At 42.2% G+C, this 27,024-nt stretch overlaps 2 protein-coding genes across 5 annotated transcripts; one reads left to right on the top strand and one right to left on the bottom strand.

Annotated features, from left to right (window-relative positions):
- Positions 1-1,488: 1,488 nt before the first annotated feature.
- Positions 1,489-12,729, bottom strand: synpo2la (synaptopodin 2-like a). The gene is made up of 4 exons (XM_023394431.2): positions 12,628-12,729; positions 8,923-9,074; positions 7,904-8,622; positions 1,489-6,232 (listed from the first exon to the last, which is right to left on the bottom strand). Exons 1-4 carry the CDS (start codon positions 12,727-12,729, stop codon positions 3,591-3,593), a joined length of 3,615 nt encoding a protein of 1,204 aa, XP_023250199.1. The 3' UTR covers positions 1,489-3,590.
- A 1,059-nt stretch (positions 12,730-13,788) lies between these two features.
- On the top strand, positions 13,789-26,406 carry LOC111645300 (arylsulfatase I). Of its 4 annotated transcripts, XM_023394437.2 has the most exons (9): positions 13,789-13,931; positions 14,128-14,542; positions 16,499-16,637; positions 17,238-17,409; positions 20,791-20,985; positions 22,366-22,417; positions 22,525-23,056; positions 23,702-24,034; positions 24,129-26,406. In XM_023394437.2, the coding sequence occupies exons 7-9, from the start codon at positions 22,752-22,754 to the stop codon at positions 25,213-25,215; spliced, it is 1,725 nt and encodes a 574-aa protein (XP_023250205.1). In that variant the 5' UTR covers positions 13,789-13,931; positions 14,128-14,542; positions 16,499-16,637; positions 17,238-17,409; positions 20,791-20,985; positions 22,366-22,417; positions 22,525-22,751; the 3' UTR covers positions 25,216-26,406. The 4 variants fall into 4 exon arrangements, with proteins under 4 accessions (XP_023250205.1, XP_087026570.1, XP_087026571.1 ...); XM_087170444.1 differs by having other exon boundaries at positions 22,366-23,056; XM_087170445.1 differs by having other exon boundaries at positions 20,791-22,417.
- The last annotated feature ends 618 nt before the right edge of the window (positions 26,407-27,024 follow it).

Here is a 27,024-nt window from a genome sequence, read left to right as displayed (position 1 = left end):
TTATTTGTAATTTTTTGTTTTTGTTTTTGACACACCTCCACATATCTCTGGGGTAATTAATTCTTTGACAAACAGAGTGCTGACTAAATTTTAGAATAAAGAGAAAGAGGGAGACATAAGGAATGATGGTACATCAAGAGAAGTGATGATTTAGAACAACTGATGAATTATCTGGTTATATTAGTTTTGCAGAAAAGGCTATATGATTTTATATATAAGAACCAGGGAAAATACTGTACATGGTATTTTCAATACATCTTCAAATAGAAACTTTCCAGAAGCTGAGAGGGCAGTTTGATTATTTTTTATTTGATCTTTATTAAGCAGTTAAATTAAGAGCAATATTTTACCAAGAGTAGCAGCTTGGCAAAATGTCATTTTCACTATGAATAGTCTTCTGTTTGGATATTAACAGTCCTATATTTAGGCACCTCTGTGAGTGTGGAGGTTTGAGACAAAATGCACTCAGTCAGGGACGAGTCCAACGCAGATTCCACAGCACCCCTCAGTGGCAAATGTTTGTGTTGACAAGAAAAACACAATATTTCCATGTATTACTGGCTCCTATAGCTCCACAATGTCTAACTCAGTATATCAGTCTATTCCAATTATGTCAAGTTCAACACTTTTCCAGAAAATAATTCTTAATTTCAATGTGGGTGCAGTGAAAATGTAAACTCTTGCTTATGGTCACTTAGCCACTGATAGATACTGTGGTCTGTCAGTGAACAGGAGAGTCTCTCTATCTACCATGCCACCTCCCTGTGACTCAATGGATGAGTAGGAATCTATAAAAAGACAATTTGTGATTGTTGAAACTCCTAAACAAGATCCTGAGAATGCAGTTTCTCTGTTTTCTCTGCAGTTTAAGTAGAAGATTGGTGGTGATGTGATAGAAATGTGGTTATACTCAAGTTTTCTGCGGCCGAATTGGCCTGGATCTCAACCCATTTTGATACAAAGGTGAGTGAGGAATCTGGCTTCCTTCCCATTCTGCGCAATCTCTCCATCTATCTATCTATCTATCTATCTATCTATCTATCTATCTATCTATCTATCTATCTATCTATCTATCTATCTATCTATCTATCTATCTATCTGTCTCTCCCTTTCTCTACTTCAAAAAAATCCCTTTTGACCTAATGGCAAAGAATTTCTTGCATTCATTCACATTACTTGTATTTTGATAGTTTGTTGCTCCTTTTACCACTAGAAGTTATCTCAACTTCTTGTAATGCTCTTCCTCTAATCTTCTCCTTATAATTTTATCAATTAATGTCTGAATATTGTGATTGTATCACATGACACTGACAACAACCCTGATGTATCAAATAGACACAATAGCCTCTTAATTATGAAATGCTCTTTAAATATTCTGTAATTTGTGTCTAGTGTGTGTGTGTGTGTGTGTGTGTGTGTGTGTGTGTGTGTGTGTGTGTGTGTGTGTCCTATAAAAACAGGCTATAAAGCATTTTCCTCCTTTGAGGGTAGAGTTAAGCATATTTTTTATTAAAATACATGCAGGTAATGTACATGAAAAGAAAAGAGCAGGTTCACACAAACAACAACAGGTGGCAGTGTAAAGTCAGAGATGTCAGACAACTGGAGAGCTTTCAAATCTAATTTTATTCCTCTAGAAATGTCTTGCCTCTTAATCAGTATAAACTTCTACTCAGCATTAATAACAAACATTTTCACACTTATTTAACGCATCTACATTCAGAAATATATATTTATCATATTTTACACCTCAACATAACTATATCCACAACCTAGTTTTTATGTAGCCATAATATTGTGAAAACAAGAAAAAGCTGTAAGAGAAATTATATTTTGAAAATGGTAAAAAATAACAAAAGTATCTCCCCAAGAATTCCATAACTGAAAACAACATATTCATTTCTTTGTTTCATACCTGTATCCATTAACATACTCAGTCTTTCAATGTATATAGCCATTAAATATGTTTACCTTTTCCTTATTCCATTGTGACACCAGCTAAACGTCTATGCTTCTTTCTATCAGCTTCTTTTTTTTTTAGCTTTTCCAGTAAACTTCAGGTACTTTCTTGGCCATCATTTTTTCATTGCTGTTGGCTGTGGGATCAGCTCAATCTGAAATCTCAGTTTTACTACATCTGATAATGACTCTTTCTGTGAAATGGGCTGTGATCTAAAATGTTCAAAGTGAAATCCCATTAAGTAACTTGGCCTTCCTGTATCTGGCTCATACCCCCCTCCACAGCCACTGTCATTCCTTGAACCCTTTTACAAATGCTGGTGCCACTTGATTTGTCAACTTCCCCTTGCACCCCTTCAGATTAAATCACAATTAAACAAAACAAAATACACATTCCTTCATCTGTGTTATTTGTTTAATAAAAGTTAAAGAATTTACATATATCTGCAAAGATCACACTGATACTAAGGAGGCTCTGGTGTGCCTAAGGGGCAATTGGAAGCTGTGATATCCAGTGACAAGTGTACATTCAGTGACAGCCCGGGCACTCTTGAATGTGACCCATGCTAAAAAGATTTCTCTCTGGCTATAGTGAGCAGAGATATTTGGCACAACCTCACTAACACTTTGCAAGAGTGAACCATGTCTTCACATGTAGTTCCACAGTACAATTTTCAACTGGTCGTGCATCATTTTAACCCCTGGAGACTAGGTCGTCATAGGCTTCTTCTTGATCATGATACAGAGTGGGTAAAAAACATTTTGTGCACATCATTTAGTAGTACAAGTATCTGAATAACAGAATACATGTTCAGAGATAAAAGGCTTTATCCACCTCCACCTGTCAACATGATTTAATCCTACGGTCAGAACCGCAACTATTCATTTTCAATATCTTCACTTCAAGTTTCAAAGAAAAATTCAGTACAGGCTCTGTTTAGATGGTGTTTCTGCTAAATTAGTAGAAAGAGATCTCCAGTAGCCTTACACAAACCTCCCCCAGGACAGGCATATGGTGGACTATACAGCATACACTATGTGCTAATATATTCCCTATCATTATTATTATTATTTATTATCATTATTATTATTATTGTCACTCGGCTTAACATGTGAATAAATGTGTTGGTAGCAAAATAAATGTGATAAGCAGCATTTTGAACAGCAAGTAGACATATATGTATCTATTACCATTATTCAAGTTCTAACACTTTTTTAAAAACTTGACCGATTTCTAGATTTTAATGTCATACTGAATCATGACATTGCCTTATGTTTACAGCTGAATTTGCAGCTTAAATTACTTTAATGCAGGGCTTAATCAGTTAATTTCTTAGAGAATTGTCCATCACAACTTCCCAAAACCTAAGGTGATAAACTCAAAATGCTTGTTTTCTGTTCGACCAACCACCCAAAGCCCAAAGATTTTCCATTTACAATGATCTTAGAAAAGCAGAAAATTGTCACATTTGAGAAGTTGAAGCCAGTGAATATTTGACTTTTTTGCTGAACAATGATCCAATTAACAAAATTGTTGATTAGTATTTTGTCAATAATCAACTAGTCATGTCTGCGCTAAATTAATATTACATGAAGATGTCCAAGGGTGGTAGTGACTGAGTCACTGCTGTTCACATTGCCCCTGGCCTCCAGACACGGGGCTGGATGCCTCCCTTGGTGGCAACAAAACGTGGTTTAGGTGCCTGAACTGCATTGGACTTGACTGGGGGCAAAGATGAAAGGATACTGAGCTCTGGAGCACTCTGGAACTGCTTGGCTGTCTGGAGGCCAGTAGTGTAGGATACTGGAGTGTAAGGGGTAGGAACTGCAGGGGGCACCGGGTTTGGAATAGGGGTGGCAGAGAATTTTGGGAGGCTGGGCAGTCCAGCTGGGTGGGAGGGAGGTGAAACTGGGGTTGGGGCACTGACTGCTGCTGGTGTTAGGAGAGGGGCCGGGTAGGGAGTGAAATGGACAGGAGGTGGGGAGGTCATGGAGTGAGTCAAACGTTCTCCAAGGGTTGTGGCTGAGCGAGGTGCAATGACTTTGGGAGCCAAAGTGGGAGCTGACATGGGTGTTGGTGTGGAGAATCGCTTGATCTCATAAACACGGGCTGTTTTGAGGGGGACCTGTTTAGGCGGGGTTAAAGAACTTCCCACCATTGTTGCTGAGTAATGACCCTGCTGATGCCTCTGGGCCTGGTAAGAAGGCATGGCTGATAGATTAGTAGCACTTCCCCCATAGTTGAACATGGCAGAGTTGAGCTGGTAGGGCTGCCTTCTCATGAAATCCAGAGCTTTGATGCCCTCTCTGTGGGAGCCTCCACTGCCCCTACTGTCTGGCTTGCTTGCATCTCTCTGAGGCCCTGTAGGGATTGAGGGAGCCAGTAGTGGATTGTACCCAATGGGTGGAGGGGCACGAACATTCGGAGAGTATTTCCACTGAGAGGCAAGGGAAGGATTGAGGGAAGAGTCAAGGGGCTGGGCTGCATTATGCAAAGCCATTTCCTGCTGGTATGGGGTCTCAGGTGGGGTGTCCACTACATACATACCCATGCGGCTCTGCCTGCGGGCAAACAGCTGGGCCCCCTTACCCCCTGCTTGAATAATCTGTGGGACTTCGTGGATGACACGAGGCTTGGGTGCCACTGGAGGAGGCACCCTCCCCATGCCAGCCTCACCACTCCTCTCTTCCTCTGCAGCATCATAGTTAGCCTCAGCGGGTGGTTGGCCATATTTGTATCGGGTGGACCTGTCATCCAGATTCTGCACCATAGACAGTAGCGCAGGATTGGGGGAGTTCTTTTTGACATCTGGCACATTGAACATAGGTTTGACTTTGCCACTACGCCGTCGAGCCTCGAGCAAGAGTCCTGTGCGACCTGTTGGACCAGGAACAGGGGTTGGAGCTACAGCTTCTGGCTGGGAGACCACCGACACTTGAGCTACAGGTGCCATGGAAAATTGAGGTTGAGGTGGGTGAGAAACTGGCACTTGAAGTGGAGACACTGGGGCAACTGTGTTAGCTGAACCAGGAATTTGGGATACAGGAGGAACAGGGACTTGAACCATTGGTGCTTGTGGAGATGGTATGGATGACATAGACACTAGGGGCACAGTTGCAAATGGAGCCTGATGAACAGTAGTTATTGATGATGCTGGCCGCATTGTTTCTACAGAGGTAGAGATTGCTGGAGGATGAAAGGTAACTGGAGCTTCTGGTGTTGGAGCCAAGGGACCTTGAGGTATAGTGCATGGTGGGGAGAGGACTAATGGAGGACCAGGGGGTAAGTGTGATGTTACTGATGTAGCATTAATGGCTTGTTCAGAGGCAGTGGAGAATGGTGGTGGCAAAACAGCTGCTGAGGCAGGACGCTGGGTCGTTTTTGTGACGGATGGCCGGAACGTTACGGGGGCAGTTGCAGCTCGGATGCTGATGAAGCCAGGAGTGAAAGGACGTGCCGTTCTGTTTAGAACATTACTAGCAGGTAGCTCAGGTAATGGTGTTTCAGCTGATTGTGCAGGACTGGTCAGAATAGTCACTGAAGCAGTGGCTGGTTTGGGTGCCACAGGTGGAGGTGACATTACCATGCTAGCTGTGCTAACTGCAGAGTAGGATAGATCCCCATTAGACACCCCATGGGTACCAACAGCAACTAGACCTGGACCCTGGGAGAGTTCTTGTTGTAGCGTTGTAGGCCCAGGTGGTATAATCTGCTGTGGTTGCAGGTTTGGTTGCATCTGTGGTTGTATTTCTGCATGCACCTGGTACAACTGAGCCTGCTCTTGGACTTGAGACTGTGGATGAGCCTGTGGCTGTGCTGCCTCCACCTTTTTGGCATGCTCAGCAGCTCTCTTTCTCTGCTGCTCAAACAATTGGGCACCCTTGCCTGCAGTGTCACTCAACCCTGGACTTGGAGCGTCCTCTGCCCCATCCCCACGACCTTCACTTCCTGCAGTTGCCCTCTTCTCCAGCATATCCAAGTAGTCACTATCCCAAGTTGGGTCAGGAACTGCTGAGAAGCCATCTTCATCAAACTCTGACTCGCTGCCAGGGAATACCCCATCCTCCTCTTGTGAGTCCCGACACGTGTCCTCATCCACACTACCAAAGCTGGTGAGGGTGTACTTCTTAGAGCGCTGCCGCCTCTTCTTGAACATCAGTACCCCCTTGGAGTGAGGGTTGGGAGCATCAGTCAGCAGGGATGCAATTGTTCGACACTTGCTTTTGGCTTCCTTTACATTCTTGTCTTGTACTGTGTCTCCTCTGTTCAGTTCTGCAGGGTATGAAAGCCATAGCTATTAGGAATAATTGCACAATAATACAACATAGTCTGAATTTAGAGATTTAACCTTTAAACCAAGAAATAACTCTGACAAAAGCATCTAAACCTGTCCTGACCACCATGCCTTCAACAGACATCTATCTCTTAACTCGCCACAGGAGCACTTCCAGGAAAATTCCAGGCAAGTCTTCAGCTTCTCACATTAGCTGGGGTGAAGGATAAATTTGCACATTATTAGGCTTATGTACTCTGACATCTAAATTAACTGAAAATATTTGCAAGCTAGTGGAAAGTTGCGTATTCTAGGTGACTGGAAGGAGAACATCAAAGGGCAGCCCGAACATATCCCTTAACTTGTTATGGTATTAAGCAGATTATCATAGGCAGCCTAATTCTGTTACCCAAATATGCACTGCCACGTGAAGAGAGTTCTCAATTTGTCGACGACAGGGTTTCTAAGTAGGACTTTAGAATGTTAAACCTGCACTCAGTGATGGCAAGGGGGATTTACAAGAGTAAATTTATTTAAGTTCTTAAAACAGCCTGTTGACTTCAAATAGCCTAGCTCTTTGCTTTTCATGGGCCTATTAAGGATGATTGGCTGGATGACAAGTTGTAGGAAAGAAGGCTTGGTCAGTGTCTGTGCTCTCTATCTGTTGCATAACTGTATCATTGCAAATTTTTGACCTCTCTTCAAAGTTTGTGAAACAAGAGGACATAACAGGTTGATATTTCAGCTGCGGTAACTAGAAATTATACATTATAACATATGGTAAACACTGTGAAAGATCAGCTTCCTATTTGTGACATTTTAGATTTGCAAACCATCTTCAACTGCAAGTTCAAGTGACTGTTCCCTGTTATATCTGTGACTTACCATCTTTTAAACACATCTATTTATATTGGTGCCTTTTCCAGAAACATAACAGTACATTTGTCACAGTTGAAAGTCAACCCTTGTCATATTTAATGTTGCAAAACATATCATGCTTTTGTGCTTTCATAAATATTTGATAAAATACCAAGACAAAAACACAATGAGAGAAACAGTCAGAGAGAGTAGAGACGGAAAGAGGGGCAGTGAAAAAGAGAGTATCCCTGCTTTGCTACTTGATACCTAAAAGCAGCTGCAGATGCTTTTCAGTGCTCCCAGACTGATCACTGGGGGTTTCACACACGTAGCTTAGGTTGAAACCCGCTCACACTGGACTTGGTTTGGTTAGATGTGGTGGTTGACTATTTGATTAAGTGACTTAAATGATTAAATGATTAAATTACTTTTACACAGTGGCTTTCTTCATTAAGACTCACATCAAGATTAAGACAGAACTACTCAAACACCACTCATATTGGTACTCTAATAAATGTTGGTATCAGCTCATATTTTTAGCCATCAATGGGCATAAAAAGGTATTGAGATATTTCAAATTATGCCTCATCTTATCTGTATATATTGTAGATATGCATTTTAAATACGTTATTAAATAGGGATGGGTTTATTACAAAATTAAGTTTACTGTTTGCTGATAGTTATCTGTTTGACCTATAGAGTTTGCAAAAGTTCTGTGACTCTTGAACCAACCAATGACATTTATCAGGAATGTGTGGAGGACCCGTGCGAAGCACAGGTCCATGAGATTGTATTTCCTCATCTGTACTTACTAGCTTGCTTGGCTTTTTCCATGTAGGTTGTTGTAAGCTCCTCGTCGATGGGTTTATTCACAGGACCCACCATGGGTACAAGCTGGCTGCGGGAGCCCAGCATCAAGGCCTCCTTTGCCCTCTCAGGGGATACCAGTGGCACATTGGCTGGTTCTAGAAAGCCACTGTCCTCCTCTTGCCCCCCATCCCGTGGCCCCTGGTCATCTGCTGAGGAGATGATGGAGGAGGTCTCAGTGGATGTCTGGGAGGACCACATTCCTGGACCAGGAGGCTGATATATCACCTCCCTCCTTGCCACCCCCGGTAGCCCCCCTCCTCCATCTCCGTCTCCCCCACGTGCATCCAACAAAGAGGGGTAAATGTGTGCATCTGGAGCACTGTCATAGCCACTCATCTCTGATGTTTCCCCGCCCTCAGGGGAGGCTCGTCCTGTCGGTTTCCCAGGGTTAGAGTTGCTGGGGCTGCGGCGTTTCTGTCGGCGCTGCCTCTCATAGCCCGCCACGTCTGCATCACTGTCAGTCTCACCGTAGTAAGCCTCGCTACCAGGTGGAGATGTCAAGCCACTGGTTAGAGAGGAGCGGCTACGGTGGACCTCACGGACAGGTGCATGGTGGGAATGGGCAGGTGACATGGCACGCAGAGCAGCACGGTACTCTTTGTCTATACGGGGAGATGGGGCACGGGTCACAAGCACCACAGACTGAAAACCAGCAGGCGCCCTGCAAACAAGTTTGAAGAGGGTTTAATGAAGGACTTGGATTTGATATTGGAATCTAATTTCTTAAAACTGGATTCTGACTGTTCTTGTAGTAAGTAGGATCTCAGCACAAGCAGCAGGAAATGTTGGTTCCAATGCATTTTGTTTCATTTTGGGAATATAATATTCAGTAGGCCTTGTATCAAACATATACACATTGTAGATAGTACATGTTTTGTGTCAGAGTTGAGTCTCTCACTAAATATATTTTTTCCGGGTTGGTTTATCATTAGTAATAGTATGATTTTTTTGTTCTTCTGACCTTTTGACCCGGATGTGCAATATCCCAGAGGAGCTGTCGATGAGGTTCATGGCTTGGGCATGGGATAGTGTTCCACATGGCTGTTCGTTGATGGAGACCAGCTCATCAGCCTCCCGCAGCCCAGCCCTGCATGCTTTACTGCGTTTACGCACCTAAACAAGGAAAGGAAGGCAAAATTTTAAAAAGTTCACATGGATGACAAGTTACATAAATATTGAGTTGTGATTGGTTGTATCAAAAAATATTATCAATATCAAGCTAATCTGTTTAGGCTTTCTAGTCTTTTGGGAAAGTCCAAGACAACTTTCAAGTCAAGTCTCAAGGCTTTGAAGTCAAGCTCAGGCCAAAGGGACAAGGTGTCTTTCACATCTGAATGCTAACAATTATAGGCAAGGGCATATTTACATTTCCCTGTTACATGATAATAGTGTTTATTATACTACCAGGACCAAAACCCTTCAATACACAGGGATTATACTGTATTCATATTCTATACAGTCAATTCTGAATGAAATTGAATTAAATTACATCAAGTCTCAAGTGTCTAGTCTACAGCTCTGATATTAAAAGCTATGATATAGAAGATATTAGATACAAATATTAACACTTTTACAGTCTTTGTCCCCAGCTATTTTATTATTTCCCCTTAGAATTGCATGTTTGGCTTTTTGCAACGACAGGAATAAAAAAAAAAAACCTGGCAGAGCTGTGCTTCTGTCTTGTCTTGGTTTGTGATTGTGACTGACAGAGAGCAGATTTTGTCCTGACAGCTTGATCTTGCTGCGGACACATGCCACATATTGCAGCTCAAGTAGGGCACTTGTGCACACTTTAACAGGGAAATGCCAGCCAGCAGCCATCTTCATTTGGTGCTTTGCTATTTGCGCCTGAGGTCAGTCAGGACTGGCGTTATGCCCACCCTGAATTTCCTCAGATTTATGTTAGCCATGTCAACAAGTCCCATAAAAAATTCAAAGCAGATCTTTGAAAAGACAGCAGTGTTGATTGCTCTCTATGAGGGCACTGCTGTGTATTGAATGAGTATTGTATGTTGGATTTCAGAGATAAGGAAGTGTTGCTTTGGTTGGCCTAATTAGCTTTATTTCTAGCTATTCTGGTTTGCCTGTAATGAAATCCCACCTCCCCATTTAGCTAAGCCTTTCAAAGTGGCCTGTGCCTGCTTGTATATCAGTTATTCAATCAGTCAGTCACCTTGTGGTTGCAAGTCATAACAGTTATAATACCCTTACATGCCCGCGCACACACACATACAGCACATGGACTGATACAAAAATACACATAAACTCTTATAAATAAACACACACAAGGCACAAACCCAGCACTGACACACCGGCTCTTTCAGTGAAGCCCTGAACGGGTCCACCTGTTAGGGACAGTGCAGTTTGAGACCTGACAAGATTACGCCTTCTTGCTCTCAGGGGTGAAGGAGCGCGCTGTTTTGGATGGTCAGACAGAAACAGCTGTCCAACACCGTGAAGGTGATTCGGTGTCCTGTGGCTCTCTCGTGTACATACCACTACATTCTGCATAAGTCAACTACAAGTAGGATTAACATTTTAAAGAACCAACATTCATTTGATGCTAAATGCCGTTCTGTGAATATGGCAGTTGTCTCAGATATATAATCTAGAGTTACACGATCCATAGCGCACTTTCTGATAAACAAACAAAGCAAAGGTTAAGTTTCTTCAATTACACTGACCAACCAGAGGGACAATCATTATAAACTCCATGTTATGTGAGCAACCCCTACAAAACAAAAGTTTTCAAAGGCTGAATTTTTAGGATATATGAACAAAGCAATCAGGTTCATAAAATGTAGAGCATTATATATGATATTATCACACTGGAAAAAAAAGTTTTAAAAAAGCTATTTTAAGATATTTAGTGGAAGATTTATTTGAAAATCAATGCAGAATAGGTTGACCAAAGCAAGCTGTTTTCTTCCTCCTGATCATTCATGCACTATTCATGTTGTCCCAGAACAGGAACAATGACGAGTACAACAGAGGTTTAGCGATCAGAATTCGCTTTGCATGTGAACCTATGAGAAAGATTTATATCTTCTTCTATAATCAGCAGCATACTGACTAGTACATGTACAAAAATAGTGTATGAGGTAAATTTTTGAGTGCTGCGCTGAAACGCACACCTTGGCTGACCCTATGACCTGCTGCTTCTCGATCAAAAATAGCCAGCTGGAAAAGTAGTTCTGCCCAGTCAACGATTATTGCAAGTGTCTGTGGGTATATATGTATGTATATTTGTGTGATGTGTGTAGATGTATGCATGCATAATCTGTGTGCAGGTGTTCTAAAACGGGAATAATCATATCCAGAAATAAATTCACTCTGTACAAAAATCTAATAAGAGAGAAAGTCGGCCCAAGTCTCTTTGAACAGAAAAAACAAGGTGGGCAGAGCGAAGTCACAGATGGTGATGGCATAGAACTGATTGGATACAAACGGCAAAGGATCAATATTAACTCAGAAAATATCATGTTTTTTTAATTTTTTTTTATATTTACTTCTATTTTGGGGTTTTTTTTTGGGGGGGGGGGTTCTTTCAAACCATTTCAGCTTTATCTCTCAGGTGCTATTTTTTTCTCCTTGCAAGCCTAATAAATCCTTTTATCCAGTGTATAGGCCCTATTCCACTTTGGCTTACATATTAATTTAGGAGATCAAGATTCAAATCTGGACTGTTTCAGTGGTGCCAAATGTAGACACCTCTTTCTTGTCCATGAAGAATTTGCTCTAGTGGAGTAAAATGAGCTGCAAGCCTCCATATGAGAGTTGTAGGGTTAAATGTTTCCATTAAACAATGAATATTTCTTACAGGGAACTTTATTTAAGACAGAGTAGTATGTAATTCTCACAAAGCAATATTATTTTGAGCATTTCACACCAATGTGACTTGGGTCTTGCCTGAACCACAGTGATTTCAACCACTGAACTAAATCCAGACTTTCATCACATTCATTGCTCACCTGTGTGGTTTCTACTGTTGTGTTTCCAAATAAATCTCAGGTTACCTTCCGGCTTAAACATGACCTAGCATGGCTGCAGTGATTTCTTACTGAAATGATGACATAGTGGAAACATGCTAGTTGAATAGCACAAAATCAGATCATGGTCATGTGTCAATAGTGAGCAGTATCCGTAAGCCCCTCCACAATAAAGACGCAGTTTATAAAGCAATGACCTCAGTTTACCAAAAATCTCTCTCAAATTGCTCAGAGCACTACTGAAGCATAGTGTCTGTAAGTGGCACAAAGTCAAAGTTATTTCTTAAGTTGTTTGTCAGATTTTATGGTCAATGTTACTCTAGTTTCAGCAGCATTCATTAACAGATATGCAACAGGGTTGCCCCACATTCCCAGCTGAACTTGAAGTTTAAAGTTCACCCAATCAATCATCAGAGTGCTTCTGCATTAAGACCGTTCTCAAACAAGATGATGATTCATATTCAGGTCCCAAACCAACCACCATGGTAGCCAATATTCCATTTCAACTTTCCTTCAACTTTCCATTTCCTTAAATCTCCTCCTAATATATCTCAGCTGATATTTCACTTCTCTTAAGCGAGACTGTTGAATCTAACACAATATTCTACTTTCCGCGTTCAGCTCAGCAAATCACAAACTGACTGCTTCTGTCCAACCTGCTGAATGACCCGTCTTACCTTCGCCACCTGGAGTGGCTTCTGATGTTCCACACCTCCCTGGAGACGAAACCCCCATGGCGCTCCACCGGACAATGTAATTATCACTTCCTCCGCAACCATTGTTCTTCTCTGTCAGTCTTTTTTTTCCTAAGCTTTTCTTCGTATTCTTGCTTATTTTCCACTCCTCTTTGGTTTTTATATTTTGTCTGGGGGGCCCTCAGTGCATTGGCCCCATGGTCAGCGGTCAGGGCCCCCTCAGAGAGCTCTGACCTACTCTTTGCCTGCCACACTGTCTGGGTGCTGACTTCTCTCTGAGTCCAGCTCCAAGGCCGACGCTCACACCTGAACGCACACACATGCACACACACACTTCTGTACACCCACCCATACCCAGAGTGGGCCAACTATCATAGCCAAAGGAGGGAGAGAGGGAGAAGGGGAGAGAAATATGATGGGACGGGGGTCTGTGTCTGCTTACACTGAGGAATGCCTGCCCCAAATGAGTGAGGGGAGGGTCCAAAGCAACACTTGTCCTGTCACTCAGACCTATGCCACTGGGTTGCTGATAGCCCCTCCAAAAATAGGACACCACCATCACCAACTCCGCTGCTTTGCCTGCTTCTCTGCAGACCAAGGGAAAGTTAACATTCAGAACATCCAAATGGCACTATTTCGTTTCTGGCTTTACAGCACTGAGGTCATTAGTAACCTTTAGTAGGGTCACAGGCACACTCTCAGGACTGAGACTTTCCATGATAGGACATTCCAGTCATGATTAGTTACATTCAGATATCCATTGTTTTGCATGATGTAGACAATGAGTGGATTGATTTTGGTGCTGGTTAGGTTTTAACTGCTGCTGTGTGCCGTGTCCGGTCATCTCGATCTCGAGACATTCTAGGCTGTCATCACAGAGCCTTTAGGATAAATCCAAGCTCTGGATGAACAGGCTGCATAGTTACATTGAAATATGTCCTAAGTTACAAATCCAAAGTGTTGACTGAATGAAAAATACTTTGAGACACAGAAAGGACCCATGCTTGATTGTATAAAAATTATATAGAGTGTCAACTTGGCACATTGAAACACCAGGAAAACATCTCAAACTGTTTCTAGTTATCTAGACTTTGCTGATGAAAAATCACAGGGACATTATAATATCTGTCTTTGTAGGCCTGCCCTTTGTAGATATGCTAGGACCCAGCTAGTCCTGGATACTGTGGAGAGTCTGAAGGAAGACATTTAATACACAAACAAATCTACAGGCCAAGCCAGTGGCATCGGTCGACATCAAACAGGAAGTTCACCCCAAAGAGCACGAGGTAAGAGGAATGACATATGCTTCAGTTTGATTTAATATGAGGTTATAAAATTTGAATGAGTAATATATTATGAGTAACAGTATGATGTAATACCAAAATTTTAAATTAGAACATTTTTTTGTGTCCCAAATTACCAAACCATGTTCTCTGAGCTGATGAGAAACCACAATGTGCATGTTGTGTGCATTTTCTGCAGACAACACCGACATTCTGCTGCCAGCAGACAGGTCTCCAGAAGCTTCTGTTTGTTGCAGTGTTTCTCAAAGGCATGGAAAAATGCAGCAACACCTCAGAATGCCCAGGCAGGGTGTAGGGGCAGTGGGATCAATCCTCTGGACCCAACTCGCATTGACAGGTCTCCGTTCACTCCAAGCCTGACTACTGATGGAGAAGAAGCTCTAGATATTGACAACACTGTGGCTGCAGAGAGGGAGAATGCTGTGAATGAGATGGTGACCCCTCAGCTGGACATCTCTCTCAAACCACTCAACCTGGACGTGCCAGCAGCAGTTGATCTAGATGTGTTTGCCACCTTCGACCCCACGGTGGCTCCCTCCACATCTACCCAGACTGCTGATATGATGCATGCCGATCCCAGCAACACAGTTGAGGTGAGGACGACCAGTTTTGATGATCTCATCACACTGCATACCCACAATCACTCCTCCGCCAGCAAGCCAAAAAGACCTAAGCCTCCTGCACCATTTCAAAAAAGACATCAATGATCGGTTGATGATGTTGGTGAATCGATACATTGATTAATTTATATCTATTTTAATACTGTTGGCTGATGAACTGATGAAAACATGACTCAATAGCCTAGCCTATAGGGCCTAACCCTACCTGTTAATATAATAATCCATTTAGCTATCATAAGACATCATAACAGGCTAATAGAGTATCAGGTAACATTAGATATTTTTTAATTGTTAACAAGATAGAAAAAAACTCCCAGTATAGCTGAATTCACCCATACATGTGTTAATTTAAATTTAAAACTCCCGCTAATCTTGATCTAATGAAAGCACTGAAAAAGTAGACCTAACAACTATCGGACAAACACAAACAACACAATCTCCATTGCACACAGTCCCAGTGAGCATAAGTTTCCTTTGGGGCATTAACAGGCCTTTAAACCTGTTGATAGAGGCTGGATGATCCCCTTGCTAGTAAGGCAACACTGCTATTATCAATGTTGCAGGAGGTTACCAATGATAGCTGCTCCCTTTGGCAGCCTAGCTCTGCAGCTGTCTCCAGACCTCAGGATAGTAACCAAGATCAGTCCTGGGTCAGACACTCAAAAAAATGTCTCCCTCTCTTCCTGGAGACATTATCAGATCGAATAGTACACCACAGTTAAAACAAGTCCTCAACCACACAGCTACAACTGATCCAGTTTATATCAGATATCTGTACTGAAACAGGGAAAGTGAACTATTAGCTACATATTATGAACCATGTAGTTGTAGATCAGTTGTGCCAACCACTCCCCCTAGTGGTTAAAAGTAGGTTAGTTGTTGGCCCTGTGGAGCTGATTGATCTCTGTTTACTGCTCAATAACGTTACTATTTTAGAGGTAAATTCTTTTTATGGCTGAAAATAGCTAACATTAGATTTGACTGATTTTAAAGTATTCTTCTTGTATTTTATTTTGAATGTTTCACTTTACACAGTAGGGTGCACTTCATCTACCCTGCATGTCACTACATGCGCAGACCCTTTAATTAAAGTATTTTAGGAGATGCAGAAACTAGTTTGGACCAGTGTTTTAGCCATTCTAAAATATTAAGGTTATCTAAACAGTGGAAAGCTTACTAGAGTCAAGTGCTTTACAGCTGTCCCAGTATTGTTGGGAGAGACTTGAAAGACCCTGTGACTTTGTTAGCAGTCAGATAATTTCCAAGTAATCTTCACACAAACACTGCGAGAGGAGTGAGAAATCTAAGAATAGAAAAAAGACATTTGTGATGTTCTGTGACAAACTTGTTCAGCTATACCAGCACAATGTGCTTTTGCCGCTAGTGACTGTTTACTTGTCAAACTGAACAAAGACACTGCACTGCAGAAAGCTGTGGGTTCAGTGGGCAGGCCCGCGAGGAGTCAGGGAGAAGTCACTCTGCCCAGGGCAGAAGTTGGATGTCTTTCAAGAAAAGTAAAAAGGTCAAAATCCATATGCAGCAGCATGGCTACAATGTTTTTCCTTTCTGCTGTAGCTCCATATGTTTTTATTCCATATGCTTTCTATTGTGACGTGGAAACAGAATGACTTGGCGATTGTTGCTTTAACTCAGGAAATAGAGGAAGCTGAGTGTTTTTTTCCTGCGGACATGGGTGAACTGTTAAGTGAGGCAACAGCTTCGTCCCTCTCATGTTCCCCCTGTTAATTAGTTTGTGTCTGCCTATCTCTCCTTTCAAGGGTTTCTCTCTCACTGTGTCATAGTTTGTCTTATTTTCCCCTCTTTTTCAACCATTTTACTGTGAAGAGCTTTAGACATTTTCGCTGTTCTCTCTTTGTCTCTCCTTTCTCTGTTTAATGACATCTCTGTTGGACAAATTGCCTTCCCAAGAAGACTTTGACAGACAGATTTGTAGAGTAGCAGCAGGCGGAGACCCAGTGCCCTTTAACTGAGGGTTCTGTGCCAGCATGGCCGACACTGCCAACCAGCCACTGCCAGCCCTGCCCCCCCTCCCACCAGCTTGGATGAGGTGAAAATGAGACTGCCATACAAAGAAACATGATGTAAACTGAGCTTTCTAAAAAGGGCAGTACACAAAGTGAACAGTGTGTAAATTTACAACATTTTAAACCTTCTAGTTTCATTTCTATGCAGGGAAATGCATGAAATATAGCCTGTACAAATTGAAATTGTATTTGTAGAAGAAGCTAATTTGCACAGAGATAAAATATAGTACTCCACACCATACTGTACCTTTTTTGGGTACACATTTTATATGACCCTTGAGAGTCTCACGTTTTTAAAATGTCAAGTAAAAAGGTTGCTTTCCCCATCTAAGGAGGAATAATTCTGACATTTGATAATATATAATTAAACTACCTTTTTTCTAAGGTCCATCATTTGCAAGATTTCTTCTGGGGATTAATGATGTTATTTAAGCAGACTTTTGTTCAGAATCTAGCTTTATGTATGAATCATGTGTTTTGATTCTTCTTTACACTGTCATGCCATTACCAGGATGTCTTTTTCTTTACTTTATGAGATGTGTGTCAGCAAAAAGTTACCACTCTAATTTCAACCACTTGGATTTTCCTTCACACTGACAGACTCTCTTGTTCTGTGCCACCAGCCCGTTTCCCGCTCATATGCTGAACTCCTGACCCCGGTTTGTGACAGACTGTGCTGCATCTCTCCCAGGACTCCCACTGTCCTGGGGGGGATGAGTCCTGTGTCATCTTCTTCATGACACAGAGGCGGCATGGTGCCAGGTGACCCCTCATAACCTCTGTGTGCTGTCAGCAGTGAGTCAGAGACACATACACACACGCAAATTCACACCAAACAATGGTGCAGACCATCTGTCTGAAAATACGTTATACAACAGGTAACTCTAATTGATCTCTGATTGGTCAGTGACAAAACCAGACTGATAGTTCCCTTCACGGGTTACTGTGCTGTTTATTTTCTTGTGTTTGTTTAAGTGTACTTACATTCATATGAACTCATTCATACTCTACCACTCACTTTCAGGCTGTATAATCTGGAAACTAACCACTGCATAAACGGCCAGTCATCCTTTATCAGTATTTGTGTATAAATGTTCTCAGTGACCCTTATCCTTCTTATCCAGTCCACTAAACTCATATTCAATTGTACAGTATCACTAAATACTCACTGATGAGGAAGAGTCTTTTCTTGAATCAATTATTTTGGAAAAGCCTAGTGGCCATCAGATCAGATAGTGGTCGTATTTGGCAACATCAGTGTGTTGATTTGTGAGTAATTGTGTTTGTGGACAGGGCATTCCTGAAAAACATAGGTTAGCATGCTAACATTTACCAATAAACACTAACTGTATAGTACAGCTTAGGCTGATAGGAATATCATTAGTTTTAATCATAAATCAAAGTATTGTGCTACAGTAAATGAAAAGTGGTGGACCAACATTTATTAAAAATGCATCCTGTGGGGAGCATGAATGCCTGAATCAAATGTCATGGCAGTCCATGCAATAGTTGTAAATACATGTCACTAAAAACCAAACATTACAACCTGTTTGTTTACACTTAGATAACATGACATAAACAATTAACAGGGATACTAATTTGGCAGTTTCCCCTTTGAATTTACTATATATTTCTTCCTCTCTGATACTAATTAGTAGAATCACCATCTATAATGTTTGGATGGAAAGTAAATGTGCATGTTTGTGAGCCTCCATGCCTTATTTTTGAGAAGAATGGCCCTTTACTGTTCCTCCTGTATCAACTATGCTATCGATCTGCATGCATTATTCCTTTAATCCTCACGGTGGCACTCTTCACTGACAGTACCAACACAGTACACGCACACATACACACACTGAGCTTGTGTAATCCCTTTCATTTTTGATGAGTCAAAGCTAGCACTCACTCTCCTCGGGGGAAATGTCTGATAGGATGGAACAGCCATGCCAAGGAGGTACTGTAAAGAGGAGGAGGAGGAGGAGGAAGAGGAAAACTTTACCCAAAGTTTGTGAATTTGACATAAGGCCACTACCATCCTCAGTGTGGGAGGTTTGTTTGATGTGATGAGACTGAGTGCCCCCCCAACCACCCACCCTCTCAGCCTCATCTTGTCAATCCATCACTGAGTAAAGTGAGGAGAATAGGGAGTGGATTGAGTTTCTGCCGGCTGGAAGATGATCCTCGAGTATTTCAGGAGCAGCAGAGGCAGAGTCCCTGTCAGTGTCACCTTCAGGGCTGGTGGGAGTGACGATCTTTGTTCGATGTCTCAGGGCCCACGTCTGCCAGTTGTACTGATGTATTGAAGAGAGACAGACCAAACCTTAGATTACATCGTCTGTGTGAGTCAAATTAGTTTTCAAAACAAGTATAATGTATGTATATATGTATGAAGCTGGATGCTAAATGTACTTTGAAGGAATGCCTTTTTCCTCAATTTGGTGACAGCATGTTTTGATAAGAAATTATTACACAAACACATGCACACACACACAGTGTTAGCTCTTAGTACTTATTCCGGTTGGTCCGTTGGTCAGTTGGTCCCCCACTTTGGTCCAGACTTAAATTTTGTTCAGGCATTCATCGTCCTCAGAGGATAAAGCCTACACACTTTGATGATCCCTCGACCACCATGAGGTTGACACTGTACCGATATATCTCCCCAACCACTGTATGGATGGCCATTAAATTTAGTAAAAATGATGCCCATACATTGGACCCTCGAGACTTCAGTGATCCCTGACCTTTCCCTTTGCGCCACCAGCAGTTTGATAGCTTGGTTCGATAGTTTGGTAGCTTTTGCTACCTGAGCTATTTACACACCCAACATTTGAAGGGCAACAATAGCATCCACCTGAAGTCATGTTTTTGGCCAGCAGGTTTATGTTAGTCCAATAGTCTTGCTCCTTTTAGCTCTAGTTTGGTCTAAAAATAACTCCTGAGGGAAATATCTGGATGTTTATCTTCTAAATTCTCACCTACAAAGCAAAATAGGGAGGGGTTGTTTGCTAGAGTAAAGCAAAACGAGCATTACCTTAAAAATGCTTGTTTAGTGTTTTCAAATATTAGTGCAGACTTTAAGCTAGCCACTGTTATCGTTTAGCTAATTGCTAACTAAAAAGTACTGTGTAGCATGTGTTGGGCATAATGTCAGAGAAGTGTTGGCTGATTTTTATGTTATCTAGACTAACCACACTCCTATTATAACTTCATAAAGTTACCTTTATTGAACCTTGAAACCAGCAGGAGGGGGCCTTTTTCACTGTTTTCTCTTGTCTACAGAGATAAAACCATTTGTTGCAAAAAATAATGTTAAAATTCAACCTACGGCTGTGCCAAGGTTTCCAGTAACAGCTGGTAAAACTTCTCAGTTTAACCTTTTCATTAAAAAATGTTACCTGTTGTTGTCGTTCAGAGCCGTCAGCATACAAAGTTACCAGGTGCAGCTTTAGATAAAATCTTTTAGAAAGCCAGCCGGCCCAGAAAGCCAGGCTTGTGTTTTGAGTTAAGCAGGAATCCATAAGTATCAATGAGATCATTTCCCATCAGCCAGTACCGATCACCATCTACTGTACCATGAATACATCTGTGCATATGGTGGACTATTTGAAATACCAAAAAAAAAATCTCAGATGAGGGCTTTTTAATATAAAAGTAAAAGTAGGGCTTTTTATTTTTATGTTGAATGATAGGCTTGAAAATGAATGTAATTTTAAGACACAAAGACACACACACACACACACACACACACACACACACACTTTAACTCTAGCTCAACAGAGTGAGTCACTTATTCGTCGTCATGAATAAATCACACCCACTGTTTCCCTCTTCTACTCTGCACCACTGCCTTTTCCAAAACACACACACATATACACACACACACACGTTCACAGGCAGATTACTGTACAAATACACACTGAGCTGTAAGTTGCATTCCTTGCCCTACACAGACACAATGTCCAATTTCCCCTTTGCACAGCATGCGCTTTTACATTGCTTTTTAAATGTTTATTTTAATTTTCACTATGTAAATTTTTCTTTGCTTTTGTTTTACTTTTAAAATAAGGCTTTCATCATTGTGGGACTTCGACCTCTGCAGACACCACAGAACATCCAAAAGAAAACAAGAGAACACAGAGTTTTCGCTAATATCATCTTTTTGTGTCCCCTATACAGGCAGTTGAGGAAAGAGCACAATCCCTCGCTCTCTGTATTCCTCAAGAAGACATTTGTCACTTTCCATTTTTACAGCCTCCCTCCATGTCCTCCCCCCTCTTAGCAGTAAAACGGAGTTCATGTCGCCCTGCATTTCCCTGAGGCAAACTGATGGCTACACCCAGAGACCCAGACGTACATACACAGCAAGACAAAGTGACTGCTCCTTTTATGCCACTTTGTTTATGTTGTATTCTCTCATCTTAGACAGTGAAGCTTTCTTTTTCTCACATGCACATTATTGCTTTCTGTCTCACAGTTATGCATCTTTTTCCTTTCCTTTCTACCCCCCCTTGTCACTTTTACTTCTCTTTTTTATTACGTTATATATTCCTTTTCATATGTTTCTATTTCCCACCAATTGTTTCATCTAATCCACCTCAGTTTATCACCTCCTCCCCCACTTGATTAGCATCATTCTTACCTCATCGTTGTCTTTCCCTCTCCCACCATAGATCTCAATCTCTCCAGCATTTGCCTCACTCTCACTGTGGGCAAAAAGCCTGTGAAATTTCCCACAGGGTGAGACAACATGAGTTTCCTTCTACAACCTAGGAAATGGACTCGTATCTGAGGCATTGATTTCCTCTCAGTATTATGGGAAGGAGACAGCAGTGAGGTGAAGGCTAAGAGCCATGCAATCGATACGCATTCTCATCACAACACAGGATGTTCCTCCGTAGTTGGATTGGTTTCACCGCCCCAGCACGGGCGGTAATTGTCATCGGGTGACTCTATTAATTGAGCAGCATCATGCAATAAAAATAAAAAATGACAGGGATTATTTGATTTTCATTAGGGATTTACAGTATACTTTGAAATATGCAATACGGGAAATCAGTGGAAATATTAGCTGTAGCAATCGTAATAGCACTTTAATAGGAGTGGCAGTCAGAAAGAATAGCAGTCATTACAGCGTTAGTGACAGTAATTGTAATAACAGTGGTCATATCAGCGATAGTAGTAATACAGATTGCTTCATTACAGATTGGCTTTAAACCGTTGCTTCTGCTACAGTAAGTTACAATTTACATGGCTTCTTATTACCTGTCGTGGTTTCTAGCTACTTTCACTTCCCAAGTTTTGACAGATTTCCTCTGCCACCTGAATACAATGGAGGTCAAAGGAACATTTGTTTCTGTTGAAGAAATAGTCCCTATGAAAACAGCTACAGTGAGGTCTGTGGATCATCCAGAGAAGCACATTTTCTGTTGGAGCCCTCATAGGAAACAAACACAATGAGCCAAGTTAAATTTTGTTTTTTGAAAAAATATTATTGCTGTTGCAAATCAAAAATTTTTACACACAAAAGACGGGGAATTTTGAGAGCAGCACAGGTCTCTTAGTGTTTCATTTGGTGTGAGCGTCACCTGTTGAACTTTTTCTTGCCAAAACTCGGCCCTTTTTTTCTTTCTGTATAAATCTTGCTAACGTCAATCATGATGACCTTGCAGCTATCAAAGCACTCCTGTTTCTTTATTGTTTTCCAATGTGTGTGTGTGTGTGTGTGTGTGTGTGTTTATTTGAGTTGCTCAGATCTTCCCAGCCACTGTATGAGGCGCCTGGAAGTACCTAGGAATGTAGCAAGGTACTGCAAAGAGGGAAGCCTCTCTCAGTCTCTCACACACACACATACACCCCTTTTCTAATGTCTTGCCCATCTTAGAGACAGCAGTTTTTCTCCACCCACCACAGCAGCTGGCACCAGCTCAGCCCCATCTCACAAAACCAAGAATAATCCCCAGAAAAAGATGACAACTCAGACTTAATGGACAGATAAGGCTTTTGGACGAGCTCCTCAGACGCACAGATCTGCCCATTTTTCTGCAGGAGTGGTCCGGCCTGAGATTTATTGACTGCAGACATAGCAGAACAGAAAATACACACTTCTGTAGATATTAGCTACAGAGGTTTTTCTGGAGATGACGGGAAGAATCTGCTCGGTGTGTTTCCTGGTGATTGCCTTGACCTTGCTCAGTGGCCTTGGCTGCCTGAGTGAAGTATTGTCTTTAAATGAAGGCGTCGGCGTCGAAGAGGTGGAAGGGCCCAGACCTCCTCACCTTATCTTTATCATGGTGGATGACCAGGGTTACGGAGACATTGGCTACCACGGCTCAGACATCCGCACTCCTGTGTTGGACCAGCTGGCAGCAGAGGGGGTCAAACTTGAAAATTATTATGTCCAGCCTATCTGCTCACCCTCTCGCAGTCAACTCATGACAGGGCGGTGAGTAATTTCCTCATCATTACATCATTATTCTGATGGGATAATCATTCAGTTTCTGCAGCAGTTCTCATATAATGTAATTATGCATAATAAAGATAGGCTTTTTGTCTTTTGGTAACATGAAGAGTGGTGGGGAAACATCCATCCAAGGCCAGAAAAGAAATAAAATTATACTGTTGTTCCTCCTGTAATGCTGAGATCAACCACTAGATTATTTATCTTATCTAATCACCGGAACAAAATGTGCTTGTATTTTAAGTTATGCATGGGTAAAAAAAGAAGCAGTAATCAAACAAGCATTATTTTCATTCTAAATCCTGTTTTATTGGAATAAAATCCTGTTTTGAAACTTTTTATCATGATCATGACAGAAGCAGAACGTATCTGTATTATTGACTTTCTGTCTTCTGGCAGAAATTTTGCAGACACAAAGTGGGTAAAATGAAAAACTCAAATTAGAGCTCAAAATAATTCTTTAAAATCACTGAACATTTTGGCTCGATGATGAGTAATACTGTGAGAGCATCCAAGGGTGCAACATTTCTTAAACCATCTGTGAAAGTTCCAGTTATTGTGTTGTTATATAGATCTTATCAAGACATGTCTTTTTTCACTTCTCTTTTCACACTCTCCCGATCGTGCCAGCTACCAAATTCACACCGGACTCCAGCATTCAATCATCCGACCACGTCAGCCCCTCTGCCTCCCCCCTCACATTCCCACCCTACCAGAGCGTCTGGTTGAGGCCGGATACGCCACCCACATGGTGGGTAAATGGCACCTGGGCTTCTGCAGGACAAGCTGCCTCCCCACAGGGCGTGGCTTTCAGAGTTTCCTGGGCACATTGACTGGCAGTGGAGATCACTTCTCCTATCAGAGCTGTGATGGGGCTGAAGCCTGTGGGTTTGACCTGCATGACGGAGATAGGCCTGCCTGGGAGATGACCGGCAACTACTCCACTTCGCTTTACATAGACAGGTGAGCATAAATTAAATTGAACAGATTCATATATTAAGAGAAACAAACATAAAAGTCTTTTAAAAACCTTCCAATGTTCCCTCTGTCCAACCAGAGTGAAGCAGATCCTGAGGAGCCACGATCCCCATAAACCCCTCTTCCTGTACGTGTCTCTTCAGGCCGCACATACACCCTTGCAGGTACCAGATAACTTTCTGCACCACTATGATTCCCAGGGCAATCGTCTCAGGCGCCACTACGCAGCCATGCTGAGCTGCCTTGATAACGGGGTTGGAGAAGTGGTTCAGGAACTGAAGACTAGTGGGCTCTATCAAAACTCAGTACTGATCTACTCAGCTGATAACGGTGGGCAGCCGCTCTCTGGAGGGAGTAACTGGCCGCTGAGAGGTGGCAAGGGGACCTACTGGGAGGGGGGCATCCGGGCTGTAGGCTTTGTCCATAGTCCCCTCCTGAAGAAGAAGAGTGTAGTCAGCAGAGCACTGATCCATGTGTCTGACTGGTATCCCACATTATTGGGGCTGGCCGGGGCCCTGGAGTCCCACCGTGGCCTTGACGGTCACAATGTGTGGGGCACTATCAGTGAGGGCCTACCCTGTCCTCGTACTGAAATCCTTTTCAACATTGACCCAGTCTCCAGGAAGCCCGGAGAGCCGTATGACAAGGCGTTGGTACTCAATGGGTTTGGGATCTGGGACACAGCTGTGAGGGCTGCGATAAGGGCTGGAGACTGGAAGCTACTGACAGGAAATGTAGGGGACGGGGACTGGATACCACCACAGGCTCTTCCTGTTGGTCCAGAACGGTGGCAGAAACTCGAGAAGCGGCGCAATGAGCTTGGGAAGTCAGTTTGGCTGTATAACATCACCTCTGACCCCTACGAGAGGTCAGACCTGGCTGAAGCTCGTCCAGAGGTAGTAAAACATCTGCTGACCAGGCTGGCGGAGTACAACCAGACAGCTGTGACGGCCAGGAATCCACCTGATGACCCTATGGCTGACCCTGAGCTCCATGGTGGGGTGTGGGGCCCCTGGCTCGGCTTGGATGGACAAGAGGAGAATAGTGTAGAGGTGGATGGCAGGAAAGAAAGGATGATGAAGATTAAGCACTGCAAACTATGCAAATTAAAAGCCCTTTTCAAGAAGGTGGGTTCACGTCTAGAGAGGAACACACTGTTCTACTAGATATGTCATCTGGCACCATTAACTGGACTGAAAGGTGTCAGTATGCTTCAAATAAACTAGGTTGTGTCATCTGAACACATCTGAAGGCAAGTCTTAATACCTGTTAGGAATGATCACACTCAAAGGCGGAGCTGAATACTTTTTTATCAAAGAGAGGTGAGATGCAATGTATTATTCAGATGGGTATGCAGTTTGAAGACAGTCTCTCCTAAAATGTATTCATAGTGTTGCCCTTTATTTTACACATAAAAAGTGACACAAGTAATTGTGTGAATTAGTTGTCTGAAGAATGAAAGAAGAGAGCTAGAGAGAGAAGTTCAAATTATTCTTACTTTATCACCTCCAGACATCTGGTCATGCGTGAAGTTGGCATGTTTGTCGTATCATTGGTTTAAAACTTTTTGGGGATAGGAGGTTCCAGACGCTGTTCAATGATCTGAAAAGGACTTTACTTAAAGCATACTGACACCTGAACCATGAGGAAGTGGAAGGGAAAGAGAGATGGAGGCAAAGTAAAATACAGACCAGCGGATGACCGAGCAGGTCAGATAGACAAGATAGACCCACAATCAAATCCTGAAGGTCGGCAGATAAACAGGCAGCCTGATAGACAAAGCAGACAGCGCTGTGTGGCCGGCTGAGCGAGCTGACTCATTCACTATCCTGCGGCCAAACTGCAGCAGGGTGACTTTGGTCCATCGTTGGCCTGCATAGGGAGCAATGTGTGTGTCATCAAGCATGTTTGCCTGTGTTCGTGAATGGTTTGATTAATACAGATAGAGATAGAGTGCGTGCATGTGGAAGTGAGGCCTGAAGAGAGGGGAAGAGGAAGAAAGTCACGGAGGGTGACCTCTCCATGTCTCCTGTCCTAATCATCCTAGAGGACTTTTAAAGGATGACATAAAGACACCCACGGCGGTTGTGTTTGTCAAATGTCACCGTGTTCTTTTGTTCTTAAGGGTTATATAGAGTCACTTCTGCTCATACTGTGGCTCACTCCTCTGCCTTTGAAAGACCTCTGACTACCACACAGTGTCCAGTCCCTGCAGCAGTGACTAACCAACAAAAGCTCAGTAGCTGTAGCAGTAGGTCTTTTCTGGACTGATGGTATCGAATGTAAACTTATTGACTGTGTTGTAAAATGCTGGGAATCTAATTGAAAGGATCTAAATAAAATCATAAATGCAAAAACTCAGTGGTAAGTGACTGCACAACATCTGTACAGAGAAGTCATGGACCAAACCTGTTTGCATAGGTTTATTTTACAGGTCTGGAATTTTCTAATTATTTAATTTTCAAGTTGTTTCTCAGAAAAGACCATGTAATTCGCTGATTATAGGGACATAGAGTGTTTAATTGGTACATTTGCACCTAATTAATTTAAAATAATTGCTGGTGTAACTGAAATACATGCAAGAAAAGGGAAATTTGTCTAAAGGCACGCATACAGTTCAACATATATGGAGATAGAATTTCCAATAATAAATGAAAAAGAAATTAACATTTACATGAGCTTCACTTTTCTTGTATGTAAATTCCAATTTTCCCTATAATTAATACCAAATCACACCAGTCAGTAATTTCTTAGTTAAGCCTTACACCGACACCACTCTCTGTCTTTATGATGGATCTTTTTCCAAAGGATATTTTTCACAGCCGTTCCATATAATGATGGGGTGCTTGTTATGCTACACCTGTAAAATACAAAAATGTACCTCTCTATTACATTCAATCACAACGTCTTTAAAACCCTCACATTTTTGGATTATCTACGAATGGCAACGACAGTATGGTTACACTAAGGGAAAG

Source organism: Seriola lalandi, unplaced genomic scaffold (assembly GCF_002814215.2).
Source record: "Seriola lalandi dorsalis isolate HSWRI2012SDOR001 ecotype SW California unplaced genomic scaffold, Sedor1 jcf7180002054948, whole genome shotgun sequence".
Taxonomy (NCBI): Eukaryota; Metazoa; Chordata; class Actinopteri; order Carangiformes; family Carangidae; genus Seriola; species Seriola lalandi.
This window is presented reverse-complemented; position numbering and strand designations above follow the sequence as displayed.